At 40.0% G+C, this 27,686-nt stretch overlaps 1 protein-coding gene across 7 annotated transcripts; it reads right to left on the reverse strand.

Moving 5' to 3' along the window:
• Window positions 1-1,222: 1,222 nt before the first annotated feature.
• On the reverse strand, window positions 1,223-27,052 carry CCNT2 (cyclin T2). 7 transcript variants are annotated; one of them, XM_034061423.1, is made up of 10 exons: window positions 26,778-26,986; window positions 25,947-26,028; window positions 17,808-17,936; window positions 16,777-16,837; window positions 15,646-15,708; window positions 9,041-9,086; window positions 7,594-7,757; window positions 5,844-5,914; window positions 4,512-5,655; window positions 1,223-4,413 (listed from the first exon to the last, which is right to left on the reverse strand). In XM_034061423.1, exons 1-10 carry the CDS (start codon window positions 26,972-26,974, stop codon window positions 4,349-4,351), a joined length of 2,022 nt encoding a protein of 673 aa, XP_033917314.1. In that variant the 5' UTR covers window positions 26,975-26,986; the 3' UTR covers window positions 1,223-4,348. The 7 variants fall into 7 exon arrangements, with proteins under 7 accessions (XP_033917314.1, XP_033917313.1, XP_033917316.1 ...); XM_034061422.1 differs by having other exon boundaries at window positions 1,223-5,655; window positions 26,778-27,052; XM_034061425.1 differs by having other exon boundaries at window positions 1,223-5,655; window positions 15,623-15,708; window positions 26,778-26,976.
• Between the last annotated feature and the right edge of the window lie 634 nt (window positions 27,053-27,686).

Below are 27,686 nucleotides of genomic sequence, written 5' to 3' on the forward strand. Positions count from 1 at the left end.
TGAAAATACACTATTCTTTTATCACTGTAAGCAATACCTGCTATTCCTTTTACACAGTATTTACAGCTCTGAGCTATTGCTCAAAACTTAGGAAAAGGGAGGGGGTTCTCAGGTATGTCAAACCAGCTGTTTTACACTGGTCCTGAAACTACAAACAAGAATAGGATGTAAAAACCTGCATCCCAAAACACATGCTTCAACCTTTCCTCTCAAGGAAGCAGACACTGAGCCCAGAAATCTGTATTTTGAGACTATTTAGGGTCAAAATCAGTAATTTTTCACAAAGTTCAGCAGGAATGGATGTTGTTTGCTATACCCTCCGCCCTCAGCAAAACTCTGTTCTTACACATAATAAAGAACAAGAGTTCCCCTGAGGAAGGGCTTCCTGCACACACAGGGTAGTGCCTTTCTCCCCTACTTAGTGCTTTCCAAGAAGGACCCACCCCATGAGACACCTTCAGAGAGGAAATTTTACAGGTGTTGCCAAAGAGCACTACCTCTGAACTATGGTATCATTGTAAGTGTGGGAATAGAGGAATCAAACTCGTGTGTGGAAACATCAATGTTAAAAATTTGATTTGGGTTTGCTGTATCCACCTAACACCAGAGAAACAGCCACTCCCTGTAGCAGTGTGAGAACACTACTGGCACCAACGGTTTTCTTTAAAGGTGTAAGTAGTTCAGCATTTGAGACAGGAGGAATTATTTAACTGCTTCAGTTTGGCATAACTGCTGAGTCTTTCAAGACATTTGTTTTTAGAGATGGGTATGGGAATGCATTTACACTCCCAATTGAATTTACATCCATTTACATCCCAATTAAAGCAAGCAAACAAAAGATTGCTTGGTCCCCTTCACTGCAAAATAATGTTTCATCCAAAAGTCTTACACAAACCCTTGCACCCCCTCCCCACTGCTAAAACAATCAAATAATCAAAAGCAATCACCAAGCATGGCCAGTCACTATACAATAAAATTGCAGGGCAGAGAGAGGGAGCAGCTTAAGGTGGCATAAAATTTCAGGTATCAAACACCTCATCACCATAATGTAAAAGAAGCAAAAGGAAACTAATTAGCATTCAGACTTTCAAGCCTTCTGCTATTTGGTTTGATGAAAACTAGTGATGTTTTGCTAATAACTGAGAAGGGCTCATCTCTGTCCTTACAAATGAGGTTGGAAAATTAAACATAGGAAAATGGGATCATTTCTGCACAACAGAGGTGAGGTAGGGAATTTTATTGAAAATACTTTTTTTTTCTTTTTACAGTTCTTAGAAATAAAGTTGCTTTTTCTAATCTCACACAAACAGCTGTACCTCAAAAATTCAACTATGCTAATATGAAACATTTACAGTTAGCCAAAAGAATATACAGAACTGCCATTGTATGCAAATACTGCAGTACCAGATCACAGTGAGATACATTACTTCAGCACTCCCACCATCAGGAACAGATTAAGGTTCAACATACGGAAGAATCTCACTATTCTAAAAACCCCATTTCTCACAAAAAGGGAAGATTTTTAATAGTGTTGTAGTGAGGTCTCCAACTACAGTGTCAGTTTACAAATCACATAATGCACAGACTCAAATTTGTAACAAAAACTACCTGTGGTCGGTGGGGAGCAGAGTCCGAGTGTTATTACCCTTTTATTGCATTTACCCAGTTATGCGCTTGGGAGGCTAAGGCCCAGCCCAGCAGCCTGTGACTCACATGATCCACTTTTGCAGTGGCATCATGGTGCATGTCCTTGCCCACCCTCTCAGCCCCTGCGCTCAGCACACTGAAACTGAGTCTCCGACACAGACACATAGAGTTTCACATATTTACAGCTACACTGAAACCCAAACGCACCAAGTTTTATGGACATCCTTCACAGAAAAACCAAAACCCACCATTTGGATCTCAGTGTAGCAGAGCAACATCTTCTCCGTGATATTTCACAATTTCCTGGAATCAAAACTGAAAATATTTCATTTGAAACAGCACCTTAGGATGAAGGCCTATGCTATTTTCCAATTTGTTAGACAGGCACTAGTTACCATCCAGACATTTCATCTCCAAATTATGACAGCAATTGCTCTATTTACAGTACAGTATATTGCTTATCCAGAGTGGCTGTGTAAGATGCATTTCATGGCACAACTATTGAAACAGACTGAAAAAGAAAGTAGTGTAGTGCTTCAAATAAAACATAAGACAATTTACTGCTATTTCACCTGTTTGCCTGTAGCTCAGGACTGTATAACACGCGTTTCATTTGTTAAAAATCAATCCCAAAAGTAGCACTGAAATGGAAACAGACTAGAAAAGGATAGAAAATAGTCACCAATGCACAAGTATGTAACGAGAATTTCCATTCCAAATGTAGAAAAATAACCAAGTTGACAGGGAGAAAACAGCTTTGGATTTTGTACATGGGCCAGAATTTAAGCTAAGATTTAGCAGAAAATGCAATCAGGTTTCCATTTAAATATTCCTTAAGTGTAAAAAAAGTATCCATAGTTCAAACAAAACTCATTCAAGTCATTACAAGCGTTTGCATTACTGGAAACAGAGTATTACATAGTAATTGATATACCTGTAGTTACAGAATACAACAACTACCGACAGGGTAGATATCAAACAGTTTTATCATTTAAAGCACGTGTGGGTAACATAACTTCAGATTTAATGTCCAAGACTTACAGAATTACACAAGCACTAAGGGAATGAGGTGGCTTCGCAAAAGTTTACTTGATGTCCTGGTCACTTCAAAGTCAAAAGAAGTCACTGAAAACTGGCTGTTGCTACTATATACTGAGTTCACATTGAGGTACTTCAGAGCTTATGGATAGGTTTGAGGAACAACCCAGCAAGTCAGTTCACCGTTCTCCAGGCAACTGAGCTGTAGTATTGGCTTTGAGAACACGAGAACATTCACACTTGTCATTTCTTCTGAGGAACATAAGACGCTGGAGAGAGCACACCGACCCTTCCAGGCAGACAACATGGAGGCCAGTGGTTCCACTGGGAGACTGTTTTTTTTTGACCCCCATAAAGCTGAAAAAACAAAACAAGTATCTGCCAATTTGGTAACTAATGACAAGTACAATGCACAGAATCAATGATAACTGTTTTATTGTTGGAATATAAAGTTGGGATATCAATAGTTTTATTCTTATGTACTGCGAAGACTGCATTCACCTGTAAAAGAAATGTGGCATCACACACAAGTACACTTTTTGGATTTCGGAACATGGGTGCTATTCTGAAGTGGTAAAGGAAACAGTGCCCCTGTTTGCCATTAGAATAAATTATGACTTTTTTTTTTTGAAAAAAAGAAAAAAAAGCTTATTTTCCCCACAATGACAGTTCTGAATTGCAGTTAAGTCACATTACTCTACATAACCATTATTAACAGCTCTGTGTCTATATTACTGCATCAAGCCAATAAACATTTAAATGCACTTTACATCAAAAGATTATGTAAACTTTTAGTTTTAATTCCTTTTTCCTTCAGAAAACCAGGGACATTTCCGAGGTGTGGCCAGTTTCCTGCCTCTCTGGTAATACTGTCTGGTGGCGACCCTACCAGCTACTGGATACCTTCTCTAGCAAAGTGTCCCTTTTAAGCGGCTTCCAATAAGGCCTACAGTTTAAAGATAAACAAGACAAAGTGCCATCTCTGTTTGGATAACCGATGGGCTCTGGCAAGATAAAATAATGTGTATTTTGTTATACTTACAAGCAGCTCCAATCCTGAGTATTTATGGTATATCTAAACATACAAAAATGTATGTACATTTTTCTCCACTTCCTTGTAAACAGTTGTCAGTATACTGTTTTTCATCCCTTTAGCTTCGAAACATGCAAATCATACATACAGTATAAATACACCAGAAAACAAGTACACTCATTCAAAACCTATGCAACAAAAAGTTGTGGCTGCAGTATTCAAAATTATAAATAATCAATACTTGAGGCATCCTATACACCTAGAAGCGGACGTTCATCCTACTGTTCTTAGCTGCAGTTGTAGAAATACTGAGTTTTGCACCTTCCATGCTATTACAGTATTTATAACACTATCGTATGTGGAGATAAAGACTTGTTTACTACACCTCTTCAGAGTGAAGGATAAAGCAGCACTTACATATACTGAAACCACGGCAGCAACAGCTGGTGTTGCTACTGCTATATTAGGAAGTTTTCCATTCTAACAATTCTTAAATTAAAAAAAGTAAAGAAAAACGACCTAAGAATTGACTACGTGTTCATTCCTTGGGCACTTAACAGCGAATCCAGCATGTCGAATGTATCTTTGTAGTCCATATGCTGGCTGTTTGTACTGTACTGGTGATGGGCATCAGGACCGTTCTCCACTGGTTTCTTGTCCAGTTTCACGAGGGTGCTGAGATGTCCGTAGCCCACCTGGTATGTGACAGGGGGAGGAGGGGGTAAGGGAAGGTTAAAAACAGAGCTGTGAGAGGATACATACTGCTTAACAGAGGAAGAACTAGATGAACTACCTGAACTTTTGGAACTTTTGCTCATTTTGGAGTGGTGGTTGTGAGAAGCATCGTTGCTGTGCAACTTCTTTCTCGAAGAGCTGGAACTTGAGGAATTGCCATCGCTACTCAGGCCAACAGGACTCCTCAAGACAGTCGGCATCACTCCATCAGTGCTATGCTTACTGCTGCTGCCACCACTGTGAGAATGGGAATGCTTATGGCCAATGCTGTGGTGGCGGTTCAAAGAGTGGTCTTTGTGTTTTTCCTTATGCTCTTTGCTAACATGGGGACTTGAGTGTTTACTTTTCCCACTGCCCTCATCCGATGAGCTATGCCTTTCAGAGGAAGAAACTTTAATTTTCATTTTCAGCTCCTCCTTACTGACACCCTTTTCTGTGGGTGGGATTGGTATGCGGAGCTTGAGCGAGCCACCCTTTTCTTTCTTATCAGACAAATGTTTTTCAGGCTTCTCAGCGTTTGCAAGAGGAATTTTCATTTTAATAGGAGATGTGACAGAAGAACTGCTGGCTGCCTGTGGCTGCGTGTGTTTTTTATGCTGCTGTTCACTTGGGGTTGCTACATAGTGTTCTCTCACATCCAGCTCAAGGGTTTCTAGTTTGCGCTTCTCTCTGTATTTATCCAAAGACATTTTTTGAGGAATTATTACTGGAGCTGCAACCTGTCCGTGGTGTTTGTTTCCTGACTTATGAGAATACTCTTGTTTGACAGTAGAATGATCAGCAAGTTTGTCAGGTCTGTGATGTACTCCAGAGTGCAACTGTATGGATGTCCCTGGCTGGAAGTTCACATTGTACTGACTGGCAGGTAATGTCTCCTGCTTTTGAGAGTATATTTGTTCTGTCCTTGTTTGTTCTTGATGCTGAGGCCATTCCTGGTGTGATGCCAAACTGTATGAGGTACTTGGCATTCCTGTAGCTAATATTGCCAAACTTTCAGGTGCGTGACTGTCTGGAACAGAAATACTTCCTGAGGTGAGAGGTACTGGTGCAGGAAATGATGTGGATGGTTTTTGGAAACTTGTGTTTGCAGCTACACCAGCAACTGTATCCACCAAAATGGAATTCTGGACCAAAGATGAACCAATAAGAGAGTTCTCTGATACTTGCCCATCACCTTTAGGTTTCCTAGCTGCCTGATTAGCCTAAGGGTAAGGAAAGAAGTGGAAAAGCACACAGGTTAGAATACATGTACAGTCCATTCTAATTTAGCTCAAAGGCAAGGAGAAAAGCCATTCAGGGTTTCACCCCCTCCCAACCCAGCTGCTCACTTCATAATTCTCCTAGAAGTTCACCTGTTTTTGCTAGACACTGTTACAGGAAAACTCCTTACCCTCCAATTTCTAATTCTCTTGAGCCTGCTGGGTGTTTTCTCCAGTATCTGCAGAAACTCATGTGTTAGCTCTGGGTAGGGACAGCAAAAAGAAAAAAAGAAAAAAGGAGCCTTTTATACATCAGACTTTATAGTAAGCAGGTTCAACTTTAAGCATTTTTCTAGACTGACAAGATGCACCACTTGCAGTACTCATTATAGGCTGCATGTGCTTCCTATTGAAATTTAATACAAAAACCTTGTTAGGGCTGTCAAAAAAGGCCATGGTATCTCACTACAACTGACTTCCGACCCCTATGTGCTTTCTGAAAAACAGGGCTGTATTTCAGATTCTGCTTCTACCCTTGCAGAATCTGGACCCATTAAACCAAAAATTTCAAGAGGGGTCTGTACATGCAGTAGCTCCTAAAACACACTTGCCATTCAGCTTGGGCGTTCCCCATGTGAAGTTTCCTTTAAGGTATAAATTTCTAAGTCGCTGTTTCAGTCATTCCATCAAACTTCAGGAACAACCAGTAACACCTCTGAACAAAATATGAGCCATCACACCCTCGAAGGACCTTATTATAAGCAACAGCTTTTGATTAATTTGTGTTTGAGACAAAGTAGCTGTCTGTTAAAAAAAACCCAGCCCAAAGATGCTTGCAATTAGCATGTCCACAAGGAAGCGCTGGTCTCCATGTTCAACAGCTGCAAAGAAAAACAGTTGCCACTGAAATGTAATTTTACTCACAAGCTAAAAATAATTAGGTACAGCCAGAATCTGAATGCAAAAGTAGGTCTCTTGCAGGTCTGGAAGAACTGGCTTTTCCACAACTCCACAGGCAAGTTATTAACTAAGCTGCTTCTAGGGGCAAAACTGCCTCAGCCCTTTGGTCTGCCCAAATCTGTGACACACACCAGCTCCAAAAACACTTCAAGAATTGAGTGGTGTTTACTGTGAGTGCACAGCACATGTCTCTTGGGGTTTTAAAAGCTGACGCGATGCATGCTTACCAACGCAAAAACTAATAGCCAGCTGAGAAGGAAGGCAGGGTGGTGGTGTCTCAAACTACAGGTACAACTTAAAGCAGCCTGTTAAGACAGGCATTTGAAGCTGGGATTTCAAGCTTGCTCTGCTCTGTGCCTCACATGACAACTACTCAAGTTTTCACTTTCAAATTAGATAAATATTGCCAGTAAGAAATAAAAGCTCAGCAGAAGAAAAAAGCAGCCCATGGGGAGCTCTGCTGGGTCCTAACAAATGTGAAGGCTCTGCCACTGCTCCAAAACAAGTATTTCACTCTAAAAAATACAGTATTTGAGATAATCACAAGCTACACCAAATTAACACTGAACTGCCTTCATAAGCACAGCAGTTTTATGTATAGCTTTAAGAACAGTTGTTTCAGTGCCACTGAAGCCATGAACTTGCACTAGTGATGTAATAAAGCGTTCAGGACTGCATGAATTTGCACCAGTAGATTTTCCTCTTTCCCAGTTCTAAAAAGCACTTCAAGGCAAGATGCCAGCCTGCACCTAACAAAAAGTATGTGGATGCCCCAGCCCACAGAAGCAAATACATACGGTCTCAAAACCAAGCCTGTCTTCCCAAGTTTTCCTCCCTGCTGTACCTTTCTTTCACCATAGGATTCAGTATGTGAAGTCAGCAAGACTCAATTTAGGCTTAAAGCTATGCTCTTACTATACTATGTCCCCATTTTCACAAAAACCCTTGAATTTCAAGATGTGGCAAGACACTCTTACTTACCATCTAGTAATTCTAGAGTAACTGAAGGATCTACGTATTCCCACCAGTGTTTCCCATCAGTTGATACTGGAATCTCCCAGTTGGACCACTTGCAGGCCAAGTGAATGCACACACATGCTATCACTGTGGGCTTATACTGAAGACAGAACGTGGTAAGGTGGAGACTGTTGCACAAATTTCATAATGAGGAACCAGAGGAAATCAAACATGTAAAACAGAAAACCCAAACAAATCGACCATTAACATACAAAATAAGAGAACTTGTCAAGCAACACAGTTATACATTAGTTCATAAGATATCTTACTGTCTTAAGAAAACAAAGGGCAGGGCATTTATCTGGCAGAAAAGTTTAATTTGTTTTTACTATAAGGAGTGTGATAAACAATAACTAAATTAATCAGTTTTCTACTGCACTTAAGCACCAAAAAGAAGTATAATATGGTCAATTAAAATTCTACAGTAAAACCCATACAGCTGAGTATGCAGTCTCTGAAAGAGACAATCAGAAGAAGGCACCCAGTAGTTCCACAAGAGCCAGGTGAATTACTTGTGGGCTTAGCTTTCACTAGGCCTGGATCTGTGATATTTGTGAACTTGCCTTCAGCTGGCAGCAGCACCAAGACTTTTGTTCAGTTTCTCATTTTTACCACAGCTTTTCTTAACACCTATTTCCAATACAAGAACCTCACCCACCAGGAAATTTTATTTGGAAGAGCTGCAATAGCCAGCTGATATTGCTTAAGAGCTATCTACACATAATGTAACCCTCTTAAATAAAGCTCAGAGCTGTTTTGCAAAGAGTTAATTAAAGTAATAGAGAAATCAAGACTTAAGTATCTAATTCCACCTCAGTACAACAGATTACATATATTGTATATATGTATACACAGTCCCCATCTGGAATCCTAGAACTTTAGATTATGTAAGTACTGAAGTTTTAAAACTGGGTATTAAGAGCCATTTCTAAAAGGAAGAACATTGGACTACTACTAGTTTATCTGAAAAGAGATATCAGCTAGTTGAAAAGATCTTAGGCCCACTACAATTTTATAAGTTAAGATTCGATCAATATATTTAAAGTTAAGAGAAAACTGCCATTAACTACAAGTGTAAACTAGAAATAGTTTTGTACTTACCAAGACGCTCGGATTTCTAGGTTAAGTTTTGTAATCTTTAGCTGCTATTCAGGCTACCACTTTTAGACTTATGCACTCACAATCGAGAAAAATGTCATCAGAAAGCACCACTACACTTCTCATTGTGCATTTAACCCCTCTGTGCCATCAGGCCCTTGTACAATACACCGCACTGCAAACAGGAAGGTACCACCACTGTAGATGGCCCAGTCTCCTGTTGCAACAAGGGTAAGACACATGTAGGGGGCCCTGCAGTAAAGGAAGCTATAGTGTGCTACAACAGTGCAACAAAGAGGTTCAGGATAACAACCTGTTGGTAGCCATGAAATAGGATGTCTGTGCCAAATCCTTGCTTGCTGTAAGAAAAGAGAAATGGAGAGATTAAAGATCTGTGCTAACTTGTCAGGTTCACTCCAAAATTAAATCAGTTTTACCTTCCAAAAAGCACCACTCGGTATTTCCACAGAATTGATCTGAATGTAGCTAACTAGCATTTAAAATAATAACTTCTGAGATACCGAAGAGGCCATTATATTTGGTAACTGGAGATGGACTGGTCAATCCACTTGCTGAACATCCCCTGTACAACCCACAGAACAGTTTCCTTTTGCTTATCTGACCCCCAAACACCTCACACATGAGTGCAGACTCTTCTAGGCAGCCCTGCTTCTCAGCCTCAGTAACAGATGACCTCTAGCACAACCCTGGACTGCAGCAAGGCAGTCAGTAAAAGCCAATTCACAGCACAGTGCGTGTTCTGCTCTTGAAGAGAAGCATGGCAGGATAGTGGAAGAACACCCCTCCACCCTCCAGCACCTCCCCCCAAACAGCCACATCTCTCCCCAAAGCTCTACACCATAGCAGGCTCCCAAGCTAGGTGGTAAAAAAATTAAATGAGTTTAATTAAGAGCACCAAACTCAGAACATTTTGTTCCATGTTTCTTAAACCTATGGCAAAGCTCCAACAGGAAATAAACAACTTCATTTAGTTACAGTCAAGTTAAAAAAAACACATAAGACTGCAATGTGCCAGAAAGGAATACCTAATGGCTTCAGCTGTTGCAGCCCTCCAGCACTGACCCCAAAGCTCCTAACTAAAGTACAACTTACTGTAACATGCATATAATGGAATAGCTGGGCACAAGGGGTTTAACTGAAGATTGAACGCAGCCTTCATTGAATTCTGACTTTGACACTATCACTTGAAACCAGTGCTACCTGCAGAAAGTGCATTGTTGAATTTCATGTCAAAGGGAATATTATTAAACATTTATTTCAATAAGAATCTTTCCACACAGGTTGAGAAAACCTTCAATGGCTTTGCAAATTTAGTTTTAAAAAAGTGTATTAAAGATGCGATTTAATTCCTCACGATTGCCAAGAAGTAAAAATCAGATTTGTTTTCATGCTACCCAGCCAGGCAGTCCCACCATCCAAGAAGAATGTGGAAGTAGCGAGGGAACAGGATCTGTTCCTACACACATAATACATTTGTGTGTAGGAACTACAATCCATAATAATCAAAAGGTGAACTGATGATGTGACAGTGCTATACCATAATATTTAGTTTGCAAATTATAATGGTAATTGCATGCCAGATTACCATGGAGATCACCCTTCTCCTCTCCCTCCCACAACAAAAATGTAAGGCAGTATCACCAAAAAGTGAAATGAGACTATTGTAACAGAACAAATGAAAACACAGAAGGGTTGACTAAGACAGAAATTGGTCTTGCTCTTCATTTTTCAAAGTACTGTTTAAAGTCTCTTCAATGATTTCTATGTTCTGTAAAGTGACAACAGGTTTGAATCAAGGGACTGGACCAAAAAACACCTCTACTCTCACTGAAATGTCCCTTTTGAACAAGGAAGAAAAGCAGATGCCAGAAAACTTCTATTTAACATCAGCTTGAAAGTTGAGTAAATCAACACACATACCTGGAAGAAAAGAATCACATCTTGAAACACACATTTTTGCCTCAATCAAAAATTAATGTGCTAAAAACCTTACCTATACTACAAGCAGTACGATACGTTTTCATATTTACAGCTAAATAATCATCATTGCTAAAACCAGTGAGGAATTTCAGCTCACAACTAAAGCCTATGGTAACACAAAGCACAACTGAAAAGATCCATTCCAAACTCCTCTCTTACATTTAAGGATAGCTTTGGTTTAGTAGAATCTATGACTAAAATTAAAGCTTATCAATTTTGGTTCATATATTTTCCTTTATAGTGGTGGAAAGTGCATCTCTTAATGAAAATAATCTCGAAGCAGAAGCCAAAACAAGACAGCAGAGATTCTCTGTCACAGCTTACAAGCTGCAGGACTGATGACTATGATGCCAGCCATTAATAATCAGTTCTGTATGTTATCACGCAAGAGTGATTTAAAACACCCACCCTGTCTTACTGCAGCAGAAGCAACCATAAGGCAGGGGATTACTAAAGCAGTAATCAAGATTTTTGAAACAGCAGCTGTCCAACACACCTTCCCAAAGGCTACTGTCTCCAAGAAATTCCCAGTGAAAACCAAAATGCTCTTTATTAGGTGTAGCCACACAATTCAACCAGTTCGAATTCTGAATCTTTTCTTCGACACCAGGTTATCTTGGATCTTGAGATAATCATGGAAATGAGATTGCCATGTCACCCTTAGGAAGGTGGTAGCTGGCTATGCCTAGAACCCTGACAACATACATATAACATTCCCTGGAAAGAGGGGCCTGCAGATAAGCCAGTCTGCAACAGAAGAAAGCTTGCTGAGGTCCTTCTGGGCAAAAGGAAAAAGGCTCTGAACAGAGGAATGCTGGTGGATGCCTGTTGTATCTGGAAAGGGCAGGAGGAGGCCGTGGTGTAGGCATTCAGGTCTGAGCAGTCCTGGTAGCTTTGCTTTCTTGAAAATACTTAAAACTCGGGAACAGGCCTGAAAAATCCCGAGGTGAAAGTTCAAAATGCGAAGGCCGCCTGTAGCACTGCTGGAGTGCAGCTGCTGTTTAAGATCTTTCCACACCACTTAGTATACTAAGATTTACCTTTTCCTCACAAGAATACCCTCTGAAAAAGCCGATTCATTTTCATTTCCTCTTCTGCTGACTTTATCAGCCCCATTTAACCAAAGGCACCTGTGCACACAGACACTATGGTATGTTTGAAGAATCTGACAGTGTTATTTCCACAAAAGATTAATAAGGATCATGGGTGTTCAAGATACCTGATAACCTGCAGAGTAGTGAGAACAATCCTAGAATCCTTGGGATCCAATCTTCAGTTCCAAAAGAAGGTTGTGTACCAACACAGAAAAATTGAACGACTGAAGACTTCCTGATATGGAGATGAGGATACAGATTCCTCTTCTTCAAGTTCCATGAGAAGCAGGCTGGGGACAAACCAATTTGCACCAGAGCTGATGAGGACCATGCCATGGTCTCAGCACTAGGGCAGTTTCACTGCTGATCACTGAACTAGCATTCAAGCCAGTAAGGTAGTTAGATATCAGAACAGTTTTTGGTGTTTTGGTGTTGTTTTTTTTTGTTTGTATTTTCTTTTTTCTCTCTTCAGCACCAACCATCCTTGGTTGAAGCTTGCTGACAAGCCTTCACAGATCCACTGCCTCCAGATTCCTTAGAGGACCTGTGGGATCCTAAGGAATGATGGTCCTGTCTCCTCTTCTCAGTCTCTTGACACTGAGGAAGAATGGTGCAGAAAAAAGACTGAGCCCATTCTCCTTTTCCACTATACTGACCAAACTGAAAAGATGGAACAATTTCATCAACCCACGAATCTTTGAAAACCAGAAGAAATAATTAGATACCTTACACCTGAACATTATGAGTCATGTATCCATCCAGTCACCCCTTATCTGCAATGATCTGTGATGTCTAACACTACCTTCAGAAGGGCTTTCAATCTTAGAGATGATGAATTCAACTTTTTCTTTACTTGTACGTTGAAATGATTATGTTTATTTGCACCAATTCCCACTTACTAGTGCATCTTCAGCTTCCAGGAACTGATTCTGGTATGTCATTACGAGACTAGACAGTCTTCTGACAAAGGACTTGGCTGAATCTCTTGAGCACCACCACCAACTGAACATGGTTCGGTTTTTGTTCTTTTTCCATTTTGTTTTTAAAAGGGGAAGCTTACAGATTAATACAGGTAACAGTGACAGCATAAAGCGCATTATGCTGGATGCAAGACAACAAAAAGTGATACAGAGAATCAGCCGTCCTCTTAGCCACTTAAGTTTAGGCAGCAAAAGGGCATCTTCTCACCACATGGCAACGCAGTGCACACATGCTAAGGCAAAACCTTAAGTATACTTGCATACCTCAGCTAACCTCGCTGCCTCTCTTGATACTTAAATAGCCCTGTTACATTCCTCCCTTCCTTCTCTCCCTGAACATACAGCTGGGAGGTTTTAATCAAAACAGTCCTGGATAAGTTCACCATGTTCAATAAGAAAGGTATTTCTGCTTTTCTGAAATAGTGCTTTTCGTTCAAGAAGACATGTTACCAGAACTGGTTGAAGCAACCTTGGATTTCGTTTCAACTTCTCAGTGAATCCCTTTAGCACTAAAGGTTTAACACTGACAAGTCCCAGATACATTTTTAAAGCTTCAGGACTTCAGATCTAAGTGTTGCACCTACACACAACAACATACTGTCCACTAAATAGATGTCAAGAGATAGAAACCTAAAATTGTACCATCACATCTTTGAAGATGTATCACTGTGCCCACAAGCCCATCTCTTTATTCACTCATTATATAAGACTAATGTTCTATGGCAATTATTCTCTACTTGCTTGACTTGCATGCAGGACTACAGATTTCACACTTAATGTTTTTAATTTATGGACTTTTATTTTTTTTCTTTTTAATATGAGGTATTTGAGCCCTGGGAGCCCCTAGGAGGGGCATAGGCTGATGAGAATCCCATTTGCATACACACATACCAAGAAGCACACCTACTGAAGTGAGCAGGTTTTCAAGTCTCATCTGTATTTACATTCACTTTGTACCAGTTCTGGAGGTACATGGATTCCAGCCCTCACTGGAGTCTGCAGATTTCAAGACTTGGTATAATCATAGAATAGTTAGGATTGGAAAGGACCTTAAGATCACCTAGTTCCAACCCTCTTGCCGTGGGCAGGGACACCTCACACTAAACTGTATCACCCAAGGCTCTGTCCAGCCTAGCCTTGAACACCACCAGGATGGAGCATTCACAACCTCCCTGGGCAACCCATTCCAGTGCCTCACCACCCTAACAGTAAAGAATTTCTTCCTTAAATCCAATCTAAACTTCCCCTGTTTAAGTTTTAACCTGTTACCCCTTGTCCTATCACTACAGTCCCTAATGAATAGTCCCTCACCAGCATCCCTACAGCCCCCAATTTTAGAATTCTAAGTATTTTGTTAATCTCTGCTGACACTAAATATTAGCTTTAAAATGTCAAAGTTAAAAATCAGCATGTACCTTCAATATATGAATTTTGTCAGTACACAGAAGTAGCATAACAAAGGAAAAAGGTCAACTGTCTTAGAGGGGTATCTACCCTTGACTAGGAGAAATAACTTCTGTGCTTTTCTCCTAGTACATTCAAGTCAAATACATTTGCTAATGTGGAAATCCTGATGCAGCTAAAAAATACCACCTGCCACCCCTCCCCACAGCTCCCAAAACCAAGCAGAAGGGCAGGGGCTCACAAAAAACAGTGAAATCTGTGCTTATATTTATATTGACAAACAGCTAAAAAAATCCAAAGTAAAACCCTACAGGGCTGCTCATGCAGACTATTGAGACTTCAGTTGCAATTAGATTTGTGCACTCAATCACAAACAAATCTGGACATAGAACAAAAAATTATTATCTTATAGCAAGAACAGCAATAAAGCTACCTTATATGCAAGTAAGTAACAGTACTGGTCCTGCTCAGAATCAAACTCTGAAGACACTACACCAGTAAGCTACTTTAAAATGAGAGAGACCTTTCCTTCAAACAAAAATTTTAATTCTAGAGTTACTACAGAACAAATCTAGTTTATCTGATGAAGTTCTACCTAACCTTCCTGTATTTTACAGGGGGAAGGGATGGGAAACCCACAACAAAAACCCTCTGAAGCACTTAACTTTACATTTTTCACTGCAAAACCAGGTAATGACTAACAACCATGGTCTAAGCATTTCCAAACACTTTTTAATTAAAGAACATGATTAAAATGAAAAGCTTATTTTAGGTGCTTTGACAACCAATTTTTTTAAATTTTTTTTAAAGCTCTAAAGGAAACCGATTTAAGAATTAAAGGTGTGCCAAAACACAACAAAAAATGTTAAAGAACTAACAGATTCCTGGCCAGAGTCACATTAATGAGCTCCATACAAGTCAGAGGATATGATTATTTAACAAAAGGTTTGGGATTTTGTGCTACCACCCAAAATAATAAGTACATCCTGCTCAGAAAAACAATTAGTCACATCTTTGAGTATTTGCATGTGATAGCACACCTATTATGCACTTTGTCCTTCTCCATTACCTAAAAAGACTTGCTAAAACAGAAAACAAGCATTAGCCATCAACAAACGTGCAGTCTAAACTTCACTTGGTAAAACTACTTCAGAGTGGAAACAATCAACCCAGAACAATACTAAGAAGTATTCAACTACTAACTGTTTCTGTCATCTGAGAAAACATGGAACAGACATTATTAAAATCAAAGATAAAAAAGCAAAAAAAAATTACAAAGGACAGAGATCTAGACTCTATTAAACTCTAAAGGTTAAGATGAAACTTCTAGTAATTAGCTTAAAGCAAACTTTTTAGATAACATAGATCATATTAGAAAAACACTGCATTTTACTAGAAAGATAAAAAAGGACTTACAGAAGCCGTTAAAAGTCACTGACCTCTCACTAATTGTGTACATTTCACAACATCTGTGTGTGGATGTTCAATGGTAATTTCAAAACCTGAAGGGTTATGAATACATTTTAGAATTATATATTTGCATCTGTAAAATAAAAACCCAAACCCCTTTTGTTCCCCCCCAGCCCTAAAATACTTGCTTGCTAAGCCTCTGCACTGCAGATCAAGTAACATTATTTAACTGCCTTTTATTCTGCACCCTTTCATACTTTTGAAAGGGAGATGGTAGAGCCACTTCAAGATCAATTAGAAAAATATTATTTCAGTAATCTTAAGTTTTATATATATAAATCTATAACCTTGGAAGATACTGTATTTTTAAAGTTGAACATATCTGAATAGTTTCTAGTATATTAAGTTGTCAGTAAAAGCGTGTGTGCACACACTTCAATCACTGATTTCTGGGACTTAAACATGTCACATCTATGAAGTTACAAATTAAGTCAATTTGTAGGTCAGTGACTTAAGAAACCTTTATTTGTTTATGACACTATTTTAAGAATGAGGTCAAACAACATACTCAAAGTGGTATTTAAGAATATCTGAGTAAGTCAGTGTTCTCAGGCTTGCCCAGCTGTAATTATCTCTAGTTAGGTTACTTTAAAGTCCTAAGAGCTTCTTCAGAACATTCCATTTAAAATTTTGGAATCAAATGAATCCATTAAACAGTTACACTATGACTTGTGATGCTCAGAGGTAGCAACCTGCTCAATTATGTAGTGTTCTACGGAAAGGCAAAATGGGGAAGAGCACTTGGTATAAAGTTCTTCCCAGTTGCTTGAGAACATGTACACAGCTAGTGTAGTATAACACGTTACCTCACATGAAGGAATATCAAGGTAGTTACTACTCTGGAGTAAAATTATCTGGAAGAGTATACATTTCTACTCCATCAAGCTGTCAGAAACATCCAATTACAAGTACAGATACACCTTTTTTTTATCCTAAATGAACACAACAGAACTGCTAATATGAAACTAAATTCACAGGTCAGAAGTTGTATGCAAAATAGTAAAATTCTAGTGTACAAACAGCACATCAAAATCCATTTAGTTAGGTCATATTACTCCATGGTAAATTTGGCTGAACAGGAGAGATTCAGATAGACGTACCTAAAGTTTGAAGCATTATTGTTTCAAGTATAACCAGCTCTTGGGCTTGCTGAAGGTATGCCTGAAACAAATAAGGAAAAAGGTCAAGATGTAGCTATGCATTGTCTCAGGGTTTTAATTACACACTTATCTGAATACTGGTACTAGCAACACAGCCCAGTTAAAACCAACTCCAACACTTCACTAATACTTTCTTTTACCTGTGTAAGCAGCCTAAACATCTTTCACAGTAAGATTTCTTTAGTCTGGATCTTATATAATCTATTCTAGCAAAAAAAAATCTGGGAGGAGAGGTAGGGAGTGCTGTAAGAATTGCTAAGGCTTGCCAATTCTAATTCATTCAAGTATCTCTAGGCAGTTATCCATTTTACAAGTACTTTAAAGTACAGCTGGGTATACTCAGTTGGCCTGTGTTAAGCAAACAGGCTCAAATGCACATATATATATACCCACACCAAAATTTATACACCTCATTCTGAGAGCTGGGAGCATAGCAAAGGTGTTCCAATACGTTCATATGTCAGCTGAGGCCCTGCAGGTTGTAACAAGCTCAGCCTGACCTTCAAGATTAACAACTCTAGTGCATTTCCACAGTACTTCCTCTTATGTTTGGTTTCAGAATGAATCATTTTATAAAGTATGTGGAAGCATACAAACTTTGGCAAATGAAAGGAAGACCAATATGTAGCAGAAGCAGACAAATGAATGTAGATAATAGCGCAGTGAGCCACTAGCTGAGAAAGACAGTGTCCTGAACTCCTCTCTGCACAAACTGTGATTTATGGAACCATGCATGAAACCTCTTTCATCTTAAAAAGAATGTAAGTTCAAGATGAAACAATCTATTCAAGTTTCATAACACAAATCTTCGAGACCTAAGTAAGTTATATTAGTTAATACAAAAGACTTAAATGGTGTAATAATAATGTTTTTTTCTAGTTTGCAGACAGCAGTAATCCAGTCGAGACAATACAACATATCATGAGATGAAGTGTGATCTGCTTATCTGTAAAACCACGACTTCCACCTACATCGCTTTTTGTATCCAGTTGTGGCTCTTGAGGATGAAGACAGGCATTTACCACTTTAATAACATGTTCAAGTTTTCGTGGCTGTTCTTCCACTTTTGCAGCCAAAAACAATGCCGTAGGAGATATTATCTAAAGAAAAAAAAAACCCAAACATACATGTATTTATTAAAACTTTTCACAAATAGGACTTGAATATTTTCAAAATGAGAGCCTAAACTGTTACAAAAGGTTTAAGAAACTGGACTTTTTTTCAAAACAGTTCTGAAATCATGTAAGGCAACACAAAATAAGTAGTCATGCTTTATTTTATGACTGATGTAATCCTCTCGGCAGGACAGTGAGGGAGTAGCGTATACGATAAGTCACATTTGTGGGTAAGATGTGTGAGGTCTAACTAATTCTAGTACAACATGGAAAGAACAGATTTGGTTCAGAAGATTTAGTCACACTAGAACAGGCTGTTTCAAGTTAAATATACTTTGTGAGAAAGTTCACTCAGTTTCTTGCACAGTAGCAAGCCATTACACAGTCTTTTTGGTAAAAGGTCTGCTAGCATTTGATTCTCCTAAAAAGTGAGACACTTTGCAGAGAACTTTATTAAAAGCAGCTTGTTACATAAACACAGGTTGGATAAGTAAAAACTAACTCTTAGAAACTTTACTATAGACCCAGCAGTATCTGGAGAACAAAGCACAAGGGTTAAACACCAGCTATAATAAAGACTACAAATTACATTTAAAGAAGAAAAACTTTATGAAACTCTAGGTGTCACAAGCCAGCAGCAAAGCACCCATTAGCATTTCAGCATCACCTAGTTTACTATGAAGTAGTTTTGATGTTTCGTTGTCAGCTAGAACAACTGACATACATAAATACAGATCATAAAGAATCAGGGTTCTCTCTGTATGCAAAAGTTGCTCATGTTAAACAGAAATGAAGATGACAGCAGAAATCTTCATACAGACATGAGTAGATTAAACTGGTTAAACTTTAGCCAGAATGAAGCATTTATTCAAGGATTGAAATAGCTGACTGTTGAGTATTTAATTAGCATACAGTGTAAGCACCACAGATATTGGGTTTCTCATTCATTGCCCAAATAGAACTAGACTGAATGAATTGAATAGCAGCCATACACCCCCTTGGAGTGAGATTTACTTTTCTTTTTTTTGGGGGGGGAGGGAGGTCAGCAAGCAGCCCTTTGTTATGCCAAAATGAAACATTGGTGTAAAAATCTGAAGCATCTGAAAAACTGCAGCAAATTAGCATTGACCACATAAGTAATGACACTCCTGGAGTTTTCAAATGTATTGAGGGAATACTTTTTGCCTCTTTAAATCACTTTGAAATGTCTGCTTACATCTGAAGAAAAACTTTTAAGTCAGTAGACTAGAGGAAAACTGACACTCTGGGAAGGCGATATCCTTTGATGCTAAGAAATACACCATGAAGAAATCTAATATGCTAAAAATACTAAACCATCCAAACCAAGTCACAGGGAACAATTTCTTCAACAAAGGAGACAAAAGAACTGCTTTCTTTTCAAGAAGCTTGTAACTTAAGCTTTACCAATGAATGAAATAAAAATCCGAAGTCAGGTGTTGCTGACCAATGCCATATTAACACTGTCATTTAAGACTTCTGATGGTTTTTGAGAAGTCCCTATTCACATCACCTGAAGTAATAATGTGAAATTCTGGGAAAAATTCCCTTTATTAGGGACGTGTTATTTGAAATAAGTCTCACTTATGCTGGGAAATAAACTTCTGAACACTAAAAGCCACAGAAAGACTTTCTGAAGTTCAGAAAGCTACAGGATCAACAGCTTTGAAGTGTTAGAAGATGCAGATGATACACAGTAGCACACACATGTATTAAGGAACATACGCAGGCCATATAAAGGATATTTCACAGAGCAAACAAACCTTCCTTCAGTCCAGTAATGCAAAACCCAATGCAAATCTATCTCATTCGTATTTGTTTCATCCATTTAAGCCCAGTGTACTTCAATGACTTAGGGCAGGCATAACTGAGAAAAGGATCTGAGGCCAGCACCTCTTGCACCAGGGCCAGCTTAAGAGGAAGGATTAGTTTCTTAGACACAATCCTGACCTTCTGGGAAAAAACAGATTAGGAGATGGAGCGAGGAAGCCAAAAAATGACAGAGAGGAAAAGAAATTAGGAATGTTTAAGAACCAACAATCATGAACAAACAAGTCTGACAAAGGATGATGGACAGAAACGAGGAGGCAGAGGTATTAATGGAGGGCACCAGAGACTAGAACTGGTTAATTTTTTTAAACAATAAGGCTGACCACCATGGACTGAAAACTAAGACACAATATAGAAATCAACAGCAGTGTGGGCAATGAACTGTTGCTCCCTGCTGTTCTCTCCATTTCTCTAGCCTTACCACCCCCACCAAGCATCACAACCAAAATACCTGCATTCAGACACATGCTTTGTGTGCAAGTTTAATTCAAATACATCCTAACAGAAGGTCTATTTCTATGCAGCTTGTGGGTATAGTTACACATACATGGAATTTTCACAATTTACCTTTCTGAATAATCAACTTCCAACAATTATCATGCCTAGAAATATTTCCACTTCACAGAGACATTATTCAAACCAAGCCACCAGTACCTGCACAATCAAATCATCAGCAAATTCTATTATTATGTCTGACTACACTGAAGTTTTACTTCAATCCAAAAAAACGCACCTTCTTCATCAGACTGACTTTAGGTTATCTTTCAATTTACCAAAACAGATCCATTCTTGCCAAAAAGATAGAACAGAATCATAGAATAGTTAGGGTTGGAAAGGACTTAAAAAGATTATCTAGTTCCAACCCCTGTGCCATGGGCAGGGACACCTCACACTAAACCATGTCACCCAAGGCTTCATCCAACCTGGCCTTGAACACAGCCAGGGATGGAGCATTCACAACTTCCCTGGGCAACCTATTCCAGTGCCTCATCATCCTCATAGTAAAGAACTTCTTTACATCCAGTCCAAACTTCCCCTGTGTAAGTTTTAACCCATTACTCCTTGTCCCATCAATACAGTCCCTAATGAAAAGTCCCTCCGCAGCATCCCTATAGGCCCCCTTCAGATACTGGAAGGGCTGCTATGAGGTCTCCATGCAGCCTTCTCCACGGTGAACAGCCCCAACTTCCTCAGCCTATCTTCATACAGGAGGTGTGCCAGTCCACTGGTCATTCTCGTGGCCCTCCTCTGGACTTGTTCCAACAGTTCCATGTCCTTTTTATGCTGAGTCTCTACTCAGTTCCTGATATCTAAGAACTTACATAAAACACAGTTTTGGAGGCTGATTTAAATCAAACTGATTAACTGGCACTCTGGTTTATCAGAAATTTTTGTGCACCCCAATTATCTATTTCCTTAAACAAAAAACAAACAAACAAACAAAAAAAGCAGCACTGGCTTCTGGCCAAAGAATTTCATGTCTCTGTCTTGTCTAGGATGAGGGTTCTCATTCCCAGTTTAGTGCGGGGTGGTATTTTTGTCTTCCATAGGATTTATTTTGGAAAATAGACATACTAATAAAATTTCAGATTGGGCATATATACAGTCCTCAGTGAAGACAGCACACCTGCTAAATGTATAACTGGCAGTTACTCAAATGCTTTCATTCCTTTCCAATTCTCAAAAATAGCAGAAAAAGCAAAACATAATAAAGTAAAATTAAAAGACACAGACTTGACAAAATTGTAAGCTTCCTATATATAAGCATCTGCATTTGACATAAACCTAAGTAATTCATTATCTACCGTGCACCCAAAACACTTTAAACTTTTGAGAAAAATCTTCAGAAGATCATGTGATTTATGAAATCCCAGTTTTTTACTAGCTGAGAATCACAGAAAACAAGTCCTACTGAAACAGGAAAACCAAAACATAAGAGCCTTATTATCACAGTCCAAGAGCATTATACAGCAAGTTCTACTGGTGTCACATGAAGCTTTTTTTATTTAAAAAGTACAAGATATATTGTAAAAAGTGTTAAGTGTTATAACGAAGGCACTTAGAATAATAATACAGCTGCAGCCCTTATTTTCTGTGAATTTCCTTTTCCTTTTAACACAAGTATTAGTACATTTGTAGACTTCATACAAATTAGCTTAAGATGTTAAGTGGTTCCAGTCTATGATACATGTTTTCAACTATGAACACAAAGAGTTGCAAGATTTTGTGGTATTTTCTTTTTTTTTTTTTTTTTTTTATTATAGCCAGGAGCTCACATTGCATAAAAACAGCAGCGATGCTAAATTGCAAGGTCAAAACCAGAACCGAAGGGTCCAAAACAGCCTCAGTAAAACTTGGGGTGCTCATGAAAGTTTTAAGAACTTTGCATAACTACAAAGAGAACTGTTCAATACTGCATTGTGGACATGGAACAAGAGACAGGAAAGGAATACAGAGGGACAGAAAACAAAATAACCCTCTAGGCAGCCCACCTACCTTGCACTTCAGGGAAAAAATGCCTCCTGCAGCCTTCTTTAGGCACTTTACAAAGTTCCACTGTGCATCATACAAAAAACACCTTGAGATCAACAAGTGTATTTCCAGCTGGTCATTTGGTATTCTACATGGCATTTCTGAAGATTATACTTAAAAATACAGCTACTATTTTGATGCCTTACCTCTCATTTCCAGCATACCAAGGATTTTTCCTCCTTCTCTGCTCTTCAAATCACAGAGTACTAAAGAGTAAGACTCTAAGAGGTATTTGCTATAGAACTGCATCAAACACACTGAGTACTACGGAGACCGTATTTCCAGAGGAATTTTAATTTTCAAGATATCTTAAAGTCTAAGTTAGGCTAGGATTTCCTATTAAAAGCCAGCAAGTTCCCTTCCCAGCACAACTGACTAACGTTATACTCAGTGAACCAAAGTTACTATGCCCTAGTCAACAGTAATGTAAAAAGAATAATTTGTACTACTCCTGAAGCAATTCACAGTAGTTCCTGAAATGTCATTTGCATGGCAAGTGAAACTGAGTAGTCAGGGCACCTAATTCTGCCTAATTTCTTCTCAGTAAGGCAAATTTCCACCCTGTTACTGGGGAACAGTAACCTTGCAAGGTCTTAATCTGCTTTGATTGCATCATCAAAACCTCAGTACATTCTTCTTTGCACCTAAATGTATGCACTTAGTAGATAGACCCCTGCAATTCAAAAGCTGCTTGCTAGCCTACAGTAGCTCTGCAAAAATAGGGATATTCAGTCATCAAAGCAGTAAATGTAATACATTCAGAATGAATCCAGACTACACTAACTGTTATGTGCACCCCTGTGGCTCTACAGATTGCAGATGCTGTTGGGAATTCTGTTACCTATTCACAGTTGACTCAAAATCTTGAAAGCCTGTAAAATGGTTTAGCAATAACACCGAATTAAAAAAATCAAGAATTATAAAACAGCTATTAAGTAAATGACCTTCCACTAGAAGACCTGTTTATTAACAATTAAGTGCACACAACTTACATGCAAGACACAGATGTGTATTTGTATAACCCAGCAATTGTGCATGGAAATGTTTATTACTTGCCTAAAAACATTAACCCACTAATAAAGCAAGAAAACAAAGGCTATATTTTTCAGATGGCCATCATAAGGCATTCTGACTAATGGCCATCTAATTTTCTAGCCCCAGCCTTCAGATTCCTTCTTGCCATGGATAAATATGACAGCATGCACACAAGAAATATTAAGAGATATACTCCATATAATGTCAAAAAATTTAGCTAGGTCTTAGTTCAAGCCTGTGAGTACCTTACTATTTAATTTCTAAGGATTAGTTTCTTCTTGCAGTGGATGAATAGCGTTAACATTTTTTAGCTTGCCAAGTACTCTGGAGATTTGATACTAAGTATTTATCACATTCTTTGGCTTTTGTTTTCTCTAGAGAGCCCACCAGATGGTTTGGATTTTAAAAGTGACTCACATTCACTGTAAGACCACCCCTCTTTACCCTATAGAAAAATAAAAACATGCATTTGCCCACCAGTACACACACAAAGGTGCTGTCTGGCCCTATGCTCACCAAGAACTACACAAAGTAATCTGTAAATTACTGTAAAGTAACCAGCAGGAATCTGTACTATCAAGTGCTAACTTGCAGTACCCTCACCTTCAACATATTTTAATAGTATTACCTAAGAATTAATTTACCAATATACTTTCCTTCTCTTGTAATAGCTGCATTTTCTATGGCACTCAGTAATTACATAGCTTACTTGTGAATTTTAAGATTCATAAATGTAACTTATGGCAGAGTTTTCATAACAAGGGTACTATGTATCCAAATACTACAGTGCCTCCAGTTCCAAGTGACCAGTGTTTTCCAGTGTCTTGTGAAAACCCAAAGAGAGCAGCTGAAGCTTCTTGCTACCTAACTCTACCCTAGATTCACAGATGACAGTACAAGCAGTAACCTAGCAGACAATACATCTAACAGAGGTTCCAGCTACAGCAGCTCTACACAGAGTGAGCTCTTCACTCCAAGCAGCTCTGCCTATATCAAGTCTGCAAAATATCCACAGGCACAGAAAACTTTGGATGCCTCACCTGATCCTCTTCCACTGGCTACAGATTCCTGCTACATGGGCCAGTACACAGAGGAAGCAGAGACAGAACAACTGCTTTACTGCCTTCACTCAATATATTACAGAAAAACTTTCAAACAGCATATTCCACCACAAAGCCTGCTGGAACTTGATCCTCATGTGTGCTACTCTTGCTCTAAAACTAGAAAACTATTTTAGGCAAGTACATTTTGATTTATATGTATATCCATTCAGTACTCCGAGCTCTCTGTCACCACATAAACAAAGCCTACATTATAGATTTCTTCCATTTAAAGTGTTTCAGGCTTATGCGCACTTAGGTCAAGTTGTAATTAAACACTTAGTTTTTTTTACATTAAGACCTGTAATGCCGCAGTGTTGGTAACAACGTTGCTGGAAGTTTTAATTTTGCCTGAGATTTTAGACAAAAATAATTAAATACACTTCTGAAATGCACCTATAAACTAATAGCTATTTCCTAATGAATAAACACCAAATAAGACATCCTCAGTCAACAGTGATAAATTCTTGTGAGATAAGAGAGTGATTAACGCTGTACCTGCTCAAATTTCAGACAATACAAAATCTGCATGATTCTATCCCTTGACAGATGAAAGTCTGGTCTGTTCGACACCGTAACATCTGTCACAGTCTCAACCCATGAAAAGTCAAGATCTGAGAAAACTCATCCTCACCACTTGGTGACAGACCACCATTCTTATTAACTGCTCTTGCAAATTTAGTATAAAATATTGACTGAAAGTACTAAAAAATCCCAAAACAAAACTCACACCAAAACCACAGGAATCCCTAGAATATTATGAGTTTTCTAACTACTGCATCCAATACTGGCCATAAAAAAAAAAAAAGCCCTGAAATTTTCAAGTTCATATCTCAAGTTCCACACCTGTCACAAAGCCCCACAATTACAGGCAGTGTTTTTACTGAAGGATTCGGCTCCTCCTAACACATTCAGTGTTTGGATTCAGCATATCTAGTTAATTAGTTAAAAACACAAGAGCTGTCATTGTCTCATCAGATTTAAAGATTTTTCTTGTCTAACATGACTTATCATTATACTGCTTAAGTATAGACTGGTTAAATGAATTCACACCATTTTTCAAAACCAAACACATAATCCACATGAATCTGTACTTAATCATATTATAACTGACACACCATGCTTGCACTACCAGTAACTTCATTAACAAAAACGTGTGTTCCTACACATCAGCCTTGCAAACTACAGCACATGAGCACATAGCCAGTTTCATAGCATCTCAATGAATTCTTCACACATCCAAATCTGTTTGCTGCTGGTGCCTACTTCTTCATTTTGGTGGCAGAAAGTACAATCTAATTGCCACCAGTTAAAATAACTCACAGTTGAAAAGAAGTATCATTATTCCTTCTAAACCACCAACATGAAGCAAGAAGTCCTATAAACAGACCAAACTTTACAATCCAGCAAAGCAACATAACATTTCTCAGTTAGACTGACAAAATTATGTATTATTACCCACATGTAAAATCATACTTACATTTCGATTAAATTTTGTAAAGGAATGATGCATATAAAACCTGTGCATGTAAACAATAGCAGTATTTATCGTAAGTTGAGATCTGGAAGGTTAAATTAAGGAAACACTACGTATTCATATTAAGAAAATTGTTTACATGGACTGAAAGTGACATACTTTCTGTATCAATCACTACTTTAAACATACAGGCTTCAGCTGAAAATGAATTAAGGACACGACATTTCAGAATTTAACTGCTATTAAGTTACTGAATGAAAATAATACTATTGAATGGAAACTCCTCCCTGGGCGACATATACTGAAATATTGTCTCGAGTGCTTTTGCTTTGTTCCCATTCAACCATTTCAGTAGTTATTTGAGGTTTTTTTTTCTACGGTGATTTTTTTTTCTCATTAATCAAATTTAAGAATGGCTAAGGAGGAGATATCCATTTGAAGGAAAACGAGACTGCAATCAACCGGGATGTAGTTCAGAAGTGCCTACACCGGCAGCTACCGACACGAACGCAGCCAGGAGGCTCGATGCAGACCCGCCGCCTGCACGGCCAGCCGCGACCCCGGCCTCCCTCACACGCCGACAAAGGCGGCGAAGCGGGGGTTTGGCGAGGCTCCTCCTCCCATTCTGTGCCTCACGGCAGCGGCTCCATCCCACGAGAGCGCCCTTCAGGGGCTGCCAAAGGAGTGGGGAGCGTCCCGGGGAGGGAGAGTACCCACTCGGCTGGTAAAAGACCCCCGCAGCCGGCCCCGGCTCCTCGATTCCCTCAGCGCAGCGCGCGGCCCGCTCCCGCCCAGCCCCACCGCCCCACCGCCCCACAGGCCCTGCTCGGATACACGTTGAGGCGCTGGCCCATGTCTTGAATGAGGTTGGCCGCCTGCTGCCGGTACGAGAGCTCCTTGTCGGCCTCCACACCGCAGCGCCGGGACGGCGTGTTCTCCAGCTGCTCCCGGCTGAAGAACCAGCGCGACGCCGCCGAGGAACCACCACCACCCCGCGCCGAGGAGCCCGCGCCCGAACCCGCAGCCGCCATGACACTTCCTCCCCCTCCCTCCGCGACCCCGCCCGCCGGCAGGGGCGCCGCGCCCGGCCCCTCCCCACCGCCCTTCATCGCCACTCTCGCGAGACTTAGAGCAACGGCGCGCGGTCGTCCTCCTTCATATGTGCACCGAACCATAGAGTCTCGCGGCAGCGCAGCAAGAGCGGACGCGCAGGAGGAGGATCACGTGGCCTTGCAGGGCGGTGGCGGGCTGACATCGCTCCCACGGGCACGTGACTTGGGGAGTAACCAACCGCTGCACCGGGGGGTGGGGCTCCGGCGACCGGAAGTGATGTGTTCGCGGCGCCTCGTCAGTGGGTGTGTGCTGGTGCTGGCTGGTTGTGGTGCGGCAGGTTGGCTGGGTGCTGAGGGGGGTGATTGTTGTGAGAGGAGCTCCGGCAAAGCCACCCCTCGGGCGGCGGCGCGGGGAGGTGCTGGTGCGCAGCCCTTCGCCCATCCAGCGGGTCTGACCGCACTAGGCCTTTCCTGTGGCGTAGCGCCCCTGGCGGCCTGGGGCGGTGTCTGGGGTGGAGCCGCGGAGTGGCTGCTGTGTTCCTCGGAAGTTGCAGCCCGCTATCACTGTAGAAGAGGCGGCAGTCGCGGGTCGCGGTTTGTGCGTCTGTCCCGGCCTTCGGTAGTGGTTTCTTACAGCGGTGGGGCGCAGGTGTGGGAGGAGAGCCGCCCGGCCGAGCTCCGCGGTGCTGCT

Source organism: Melopsittacus undulatus, chromosome 4 (assembly GCF_012275295.1).
Source record: "Melopsittacus undulatus isolate bMelUnd1 chromosome 4, bMelUnd1.mat.Z, whole genome shotgun sequence".
Taxonomy (NCBI): domain Eukaryota; kingdom Metazoa; phylum Chordata; class Aves; order Psittaciformes; family Psittaculidae; genus Melopsittacus; species Melopsittacus undulatus.

Bases quoted from the DNA above. Each gene is read 5' to 3' on its own strand.
- CCNT2 (XM_034061422.1), bottom strand. From the start codon at position 27,052: ATGAAGGGCGGTGGGGAGGGGCCGGGCGCGGCGCCCCTGCCGGCGGGC. The intron at 9,087-15,645 runs GTCAGTGACTTT...CTTTTCTTACAG, and splicing joins ATGTACACAATTAGTGAGAG to CAAGCAAGGATTTGGCACAG. The intron at 5,915-7,593 runs GTAAGTAAGAGT...GTCCCTACCCAG, and splicing joins TACTCTAGAATTACTAGATG to AGCTAACACATGAGTTTCTG.